The sequence below is a fragment of the Homarus americanus genome, unplaced genomic scaffold (genome assembly GCF_018991925.1).
Source record: "Homarus americanus isolate GMGI-L3 unplaced genomic scaffold, GMGI_Hamer_2.0 scaffold33478, whole genome shotgun sequence".
Lineage (NCBI taxonomy): Eukaryota > Metazoa > Arthropoda > Malacostraca > Decapoda > Nephropidae > Homarus > Homarus americanus.
In genome coordinates, this window is record NW_024714576.1 from 39,317 (window position 1) to 47,179 (window position 7,863).

At 38.8% G+C, this 7,863-nt stretch overlaps 1 protein-coding gene across 1 annotated transcript; it reads right to left on the reverse strand.

Moving 5' to 3' along the window:
• Window positions 1-312: 312 nt before the first annotated feature.
• LOC121879088 (lanC-like protein 2) lies at window positions 313-7,512 on the reverse strand. Its single transcript, XM_042385593.1, has 3 exons — window positions 6,577-7,512; window positions 4,189-4,326; window positions 313-1,279 (listed from the first exon to the last, which is right to left on the reverse strand). Exons 1-3 carry the CDS (start codon window positions 6,667-6,669, stop codon window positions 1,232-1,234), a joined length of 279 nt encoding a protein of 92 aa, XP_042241527.1. The 5' UTR covers window positions 6,670-7,512; the 3' UTR covers window positions 313-1,231.
• Between the last annotated feature and the right edge of the window lie 351 nt (window positions 7,513-7,863).

Consider the following 7,863-nt stretch of genomic DNA (forward strand, 5'->3'; position numbering starts at 1 on the left):
TCTGCAAGGCCGGTCCATCGGCCACTGCGGCGTCTGCAGACCGGTCATCAACCGCCGCGGCATCTGCAGAACCCGGTCCATCAACCACTGCAGCATCTACAGAACCAGTCCCACCAACCACTGCAGCATCTACAGAACCAGTCCTGTTAACATCTACATCATCATCACCAGCTTCAGTTCAACTTCTCCCAATAAAGCCTCTGTCACTCCTACAAATGCCCATCTCTACATGCAAGCCAGCCCCAGGTTTCAATGTAAGTGTTAAACTTTAATTTTTACTTTTCATTACTTCATTTTGTCATTCAATTTTTCCTTTCTTTTTAAATTAAGTGAGTCAAGATGTATAAAAGGACGTAGGCTATGATATAATGCACATAAGGTACGTGTTCTGACTTAAGAACGTCCTCAGGCATGGAACTTGTTCGTAATCCGAAGACCCCCTGTAGTTACTCTGTACAGTACTGTATATAAACTTTTCTATGTACCAACCTTTTTTTATACAGTATTTCTAAATGAAAGTGAAGCAATCAATTATGCTTTTACATACAACAACAAAGCTTTCATATGATAAAGTAATTATTTTTTTTGCTATAACTAGTGCTCATAGGTACTGTATACAGTATAATCTGAAATAATTGCAGTGTCCATTTACAACAAAAATATAAATATGATAACATCTTACATTTGCATTCCACAATACATGGAGCTAAATAAGAATGGAATAAAATGTGACAATATTCAAACAATGAATACAATTATTAACACAGCCTTAAGTTCAAGAAGCTAAGTACAGAAAATTGAGAGAGCTCATTTAAGACCTGACTTGACCAACACTGGTGCATGTTCAGGTACATTCTAAACCAGTATATGCCCAGTACTTGCCAACAGTGTAATAAGAAAGCGGGCATCTGCTTCACCAGCTAGAGCTGACCATTGGTGAAGAGGATCAAGCAAAGTTACATGAATATTATATCCAGATATGGTTAATAAGGATCCACGTTAAAAAATAAAAATAAATCAATAACAAATTTAAATCCTCTTCCACTAAAATACTGTAGAGATAATTTTTGCAGACATCTTAGTTTTACTTGACTACAGCACAAATGCTGGGAATTTGGCTTCATCTGGGTTGATAAGGTCAACCAAGAAGTGAATGTTGCCAGCTAATCCTAAACAGAGACAGAGGTCTGTCTGGAAGAGACATCCATGTGTGCCATAGTCCTGACACCAGTTACCAAACTGTGCACAGCCTGTACAGGTAAACAGCATCCCCCGTCACCTACAGAAAAATAAATACTTTTTAATATTCCACTTTTGGGAAAAAAATTATTATTCAATTGTTATTCTTTATGTATCACCATCATGTACAATGGTTAAGATTTAAATTAATATACTGTATGCATTTTCTAACATTTATTCTACTTTCAATTAGCCAGAAAAATTTAATCTTTTTTACATCCAGTATTTGAATTTTTTCCCAATAATACAATGTTTTATCAAATATTAACCTTTTCTGTAGACTAGCATACCTTAACACATTAATCATTATACAGTAGGATCTCAAGTTTCACGACTAATTGGTACCAGTTTTAGCGTCGCAAAATTTAAAATTGCGAAACAAGTGACATTGAAATACAATTAAATAAGCCTAATCAGTTCCGCGGTGTCACCAAATCCCCCTATAATGACCTACAACCCACCAAGAACATTACATTACAGTAATGTATTCATACATATTATATTGTACATATTGTTGTTTACAATATTTATATACACTCATCCTGTAGAATAACTTACCTTGATGGAGTCAGTGAATGTTTGACAGGGCTGGTTGATGGGTTCTGAGGCAGGGAGGGCTGGTTACTGCTTCCTCTCTACTCCCTCCTCTAACTTCAGCATCAAATCCCACAGAGTCTTGAGGCAGCTCTTCCACCAGTAAGTCACCCAACACTTCAATATCATCATCGGTGGTGCCATCATCATCTCCTAAAGCGATGTTTGTCAAGGCATTAACAGGCTGGGCCTTGCACAGGTACCCAGTAATAAGGGCCTGCTGACGAGCATTAACACAGGACATGTACGTGGCCTTATATTCCTCTATAACCTTATCAAGGGCAGGGCACATTAGGTTCCAAGGATGAGGCCTGATATTGTATTCTTCTAGCTGTTCACAGACGTGTGATGGTTGTGAGCAACTCAGTCAGCTGGCGTGTTGTAGGTTCACCAGGCTTAATGTCATCCTCTTGTGTTGTTTGATGATGATCTTGTTCTTCATCCTCCTCCAAAATATCTTCACTTGTCGGTTGCTGCTGATGTTGACCAACGATTTCTTGCAAATCTTTGACCTGAACATCTGAAAATCCCAGTGCAGGGACTGACTGCTCTGCCGCCACGGACTGCCTCTCCCCGCTTGCCTTGGTCTGTTCTGCCCCACTTATCTCGGAGTTAGCGAACAGAGGCTTCCATGCATGTAGCACTGTTGCAACATTAATACTACGACATGCCTCAACAATTCTGTCCACTGCAATTTTAATATTATATTTCTCACAAAATTCACAAACTGATAACACTTCACGGTTGTGGGGTGGTGAGGTGCTAGGAGTCAGGTCGTCCACCATCTCCTCCTCGTTAACTGGTAGAGCCTGGTCACTGTCAGAAAGTTCTGCCTCGATTTGTTGTAACTCAACCAATGAGTCTGTCTGCTGACAAAAGTCTTTATAGTGACTGATAGTAGAACAGTTTAACATTACTGATGAATTCATTGTCAAGTGGCTGCAGAAGCAATGTGGTGTTAGGATGAAGGAAGATAACCTGTACATTAGGGTGACGTCCAATTAGAAACTTAAGTGTGTCCAGGAGCATTATCCATCACCAGGATCAGTCCAGGAGCATTATCCATCACCAGGATCACTTTGAAGTCAATGTTCTTCCTCCGGCAGTACTGTTGGGCGTCAGGAACAAACTGCTTGTCAAACCAATCGGTGCATAAAGACGTTGTAACCCAAACTTTCTTATTAGACGTCCAATAAACATTGAGCTGCAACATATTGGCATAAAGGTAGGCACTAGGACGGGCAGCACGGTTAACAACCAGGGGTTCCATCAAGAAATCTCCACTTGCATTAGCTGTGAATAAAACTGTAATCCTGTCTTTTGAAGTCTTTACATCCCTTGCCTGTTTTTTCATCCTTGGCAATGAAAGTGGTCATAGGAGAGCGCTTCCAAAAAATGCCAGTTTCGTCACAATTGAAGATCTGGTCTCGGCAATAACCACCCTCTTTCTTTCACAAGACCTTGAAAGACAGATGGAAATTCTGCTGCTACAACATCACCCGATGCACTCTCCCCATGGTAGTAGACAAACTTGACTTCATAACGCTTCTTAAAGGCAGCCAACCAACCAACAGTGGCATTGAACGGTGGTGGAGAGTCAACACGTTTCTTCTGTGCAACTGCAGCATAATAAACACGTGGCTGATGCCTTATCTGTGGCCCAGACAGGTCGCCCGGCTCACGGTTTCTTCTTTCCACACACTTGTTCTGTGATAACTAAAAGTAGGTTTTGTTGTGAAGTATCAGAGAACATCTTGTAACTAGAAAATCTTGAGAATACACTTACAGAAGCAGTTAAGGCTTCCTTGTTCTTCTTAAGGGAACATACGGTCGATTCGGGACACTTGAACCTACGCATGATTTCACAGGTACGAGCACCACTTTTGATCATCTCTCGTTTCATTTCAAGGGTGTATTTCCTCTTCTTGACCCCCTTACGGTAGTCACACTTGGTTTGGGTCTTTCCTTGTTGACCTTCTCTTACTACCTGAACCACTCCCTACATTTACATTATGCACTTCACTCATCGTTAAGACACAAGAATCATTAATACACAATAATCACTAATACACAAGAATCTCACGAAACATAAGCACAATGGGTTATATAATCTAAGGTCACTGCACCGCCCGCTCTTGCTCATTCAAACTAACTGCCATAAACAAAAAACACGGCGGATAACAAAGGACCGCGACAATGCGCGCTGCCCACTCTTCATCGACTTGCAAAATCGGTAATGAAAATCGCCATTCTTGAGGCTAAAAATTTTAAGTGAAGAGAAACATATGAATCACTAATCTAAAACTCGCTAAACTTGAGATCCTACTGTACCTAAAAATGTGAAAGTTGTCATACCTGATATAGGTAAAGCATGGCATATCCATTTCCTGCAGAGCCATGACATAAACCATAGCCTTTCTTCAACAGCCCACGCTCCCAGATACACTCACCACATTTTTTGGCATATTCAAGGTAACTTGTATCACCAAAAATCTTTAGAGGGAAAGATATGTCACTGATAAACAATACTATAGAAAGTTATATTTTCAGTATCTTTATATATACACTATATATATATATATATATATATATATATATATATACACACTATTAATTCAGTTCAATTAGGATTAACTATATATTCTACTATTAATTCAGTTCAATTTGGATTAACTATCTATATATTTTATCTACACTACTGAGTATGTATCCATTCAATATCACGTTTATTGTTAGTACATTGGTTTATAATGAGCTGTCCTCCAGAAATAGTTATTACAAAAATCATCCTCCCAAATGATATTATTATTGTGAAATCATCCTCTGTGATACTGCCTTTGTAAAGTCATCCCTAAAGATACTGTCCCAACACATCTCCACTAACTCCTCCACAAGAACTCTCTTCTCACTCCTACATCCTCAAGTGTCATCTGCTGCACATGCTCAAGTCTTCTCTACCCTTAGGGAGTGATTCTTATCTAAACTAGTATAGTGCATTAAAATAAGAACACTCAAGTACAGGTTTAAATGTAAGAAATAATATACACTAGACTCGCAACTTATGTGAGGGTTACGTTCCTGGGACTTTGTGTAAAGCCAAAAAACGCTTAAGTCAGAAACACCCCTAAATCACTATATATATACGTACATATACACGAGAACTCATAAATCACGACTGTAATGTGATACAGGTGATTAGTTTTTATCTCTTGTGCAAAATATATGAGGTCTTTATTCAAATTATTTGCTGTCTTGCAAGGATTCCAGCAATGCAATTTATATTCTCCTAACTTTAGTCTGATAATATATAAGATAAAAACTTTAAGCCTAAAACTACCAAACCCTGGCTGGGAAGAGGGGGGGGGGGTTGATGTGTTTGACAGCTGGTGCCAGAAGGTTTAGTGAAGTATTTATTTATTTATTTATTTATCAATCCTTTAGAGTGGGTTTTATTTTTCTCTTATAAAATGTCACAGAAGTGACCTAGGAGAATATAATTTACATTGCTGGGATTCATATAAGACAGTAATTAATTTGAATATAAGCATGCTACAATTTGCACTAGACAAAAATGTTGAAAATTTTGAGTTTGAAATTGTTAATTGTAATCTAACCCCCAGGGTAATCCGAGTATTTGTTGAAACCGCATAAGTTGCGAGTCTACTGTACAGTAGCTTACTAAAGCGACGTACTAAGAAGATACGATGAATGCAGTAATACAGTATCTCCGTTAGTTGGAATCCTTCTTAACCGGAACTCTCCGATAGCCATAATTTAAATTTTCTCAGAAAATCGTTCCCAAAGCCAGAATTTTCTGAACAATTCCGGCTTTGGGAATGATTTTCTAAGGGACACATTTTCTGTAAAATTCTGAGAAAATTTTCCCGGTACCTGGAAAATTCTAGGGATGGGGGATTTTTTTTATGGCTTTGAGAGATGAAATAATGCATCATCTGGAAAATTCTGAGGATGGGCTATTTATTTCCTGGTTCAAGAAACGATACAATGCGCAATTTCTGAAACTTGCGAGAAAATTTTCTTGGTACCTGGAGAAATCCAGAAAATTCCGGGATGAGATATTTTTTCCGGCTTAGAGAGAGTTGTTTCGTTATCCAGAAATCTCTCATTCCCAGAAATGCTCTGCACCAATTGTTCCAGCTAACAGAGATATCACTGTAATGTGAATAATGAAATGGAAAGTAAAAACAAAAAGGTAGATTGAATGTTAAGGAGAGTTGAGTAAGGGAGACATAGTTATATGACATGTTGAAATTAAAAACAATGTGTTGGTAAAAAGAGAAAAAGGGCAGTTGATATTCTTGAAATATATGAGAAGTAAGATTATGGGAAGATAAACACTTATGACATTACTGACCATTTGATTACCTTAACTTCACAGTCATAGTTCATCAATGTCCATGCTAAACAAGTGTTAATATACCCTAAACTAAGGTTATCAAATATAAAACATGACTATGATTTAAAAATTTCCTCACTACCTTACACCTCTGTGTGACCTTCCCAAAAATGTTATTACACAACCATAAAGTTAACAAGGAAAGATAAAGAAGATTAAAAAAAAAGGGACAGTAAATATACCGTACTGATAACACAACAAAAGACTAAAAACAAGAATAATAAAAAAAAATGATGTTATAGGATTGTGAAACATAAAATGATGTTTTGGTTGAAAAGTATTGACAAAACAGGTAAGTAAAACAGGTAAGTACTCTATTATTGTACCTGATAAGCTTTTGCGAAGAGAAAGAGTGAACCAGGAGCCCCATGACACCAGTGCACCAATTTATCTGATGGGTTACTTGTTGAAGATGGCATGTTACCCGACGGAAACTGTAGGTTGCAAAGGTAGTCAACTGTTGGCTGTATCAACTCGGTCAGCTCTTCTAAGGTAAGATGTTCTTTCACCTGTAAAAAATAATCTGCATCACCAAATATTTTAGTGGTTGTATAACATTAAACAAATCGTGGGTACCGTTACGAACGAGCGGTTATCGCCTGTCGTGTTCGTGGGCATCGGATGTCGGCCGGCTTCGGAACCGCCTGTGTGGCCTTTCGTGCAGAAGCCAAAGTCAAGTAGAGAATTCCGAATATCTCTCTGCTCGTTACTTTGTTCAAGCATTTGGACCAATGAGCGATAGGCTTTCACTCTCTTTTGATGGATGTTGGCTCGCTGGGGTAACGTAGGCGTAACAAATTGGCGACCTTGCTAGGATCTCTGCTCTGTAATTGTGTAACATAATCTGTGCACTGTGCCTTTGATTAGTGATGAGGATGTTAAGGGCTTTTGCGAGTCCACACCTGCAGTTGAGGGAGTAGCATCACTCATAGTTCAAGAAGTTTACGCTTGTTGCCAATTATACTTGCAAATAGATCACACTGACACTAGTTCTGAGCAGGCATTGCTGGAGTTTGTTACTTCAGAATTGTGTGGAGTTGGAGATAGTGGAATTTTTAAGTACCAGGAAGTTACTGAAGGTCACGAGTTAGGCAACTTGGTAGATGTGACCAATGTTTCACCCGTAACTACGGGCTTGGTTCCACCTCCGGTCAGTGATGCTGTGTTGGTGAATTCATTACTTAATGTACCAGGTGTGAATCCTCCTCCCACCAATATACATTTACAACTAGAGTTGGCTAGAATTCAATTACCCGGTAGAGCAGACAAGGATTAATGCACAAATAGAAGCTACTAAGCTGGAGCAAGTTAGGTTAACCCAGGAGGCAAAGTTGACAGTCACATTCTCAACCAGTGTTTAAAACCCGAGTTTGATGTCTCGAAGCAGGTGAGATTAGTACAGTACCTTCATTTTATGAACAAGATGTAAAAAAAATTTCCATACGTTTGAGAAGGTAGCAGTAAGCCCCCTCATGGCCGAAGAAACATTGGACTGTCTTGCTGCAAAGTGTTTTGAAGGTCAAGGCTCAGAGTGTACAGTATATGCTGCCTCGTCTGTTTCCCAGTGTGCCGATTATGATCTTGTGAAGAGTACTTTGTTGAAAGCATACGTT

Excerpts from the sequence above, each read along its gene's own strand:
- LOC121879088 (XM_042385593.1), bottom strand. The coding sequence starts at position 6,669 with ATGCCATCTTCAACAAGTAACCCATCAGATAAATTGGTGCACTGGTGT. Across the intron at positions 4,327-6,576 it reads TCTTCGCAAAAGCTTATCAG|ATTTTTGGTGATACAAGTTA; the intron begins GTACAATAATAG and ends TTCCCTCTAAAG. Across the intron at positions 1,280-4,188 it reads CCATGCTTTACCTATATCAG|GTGACGGGGGATGCTGTTTA; the intron begins GTATGACAACTT and ends ATTTTTCTGTAG.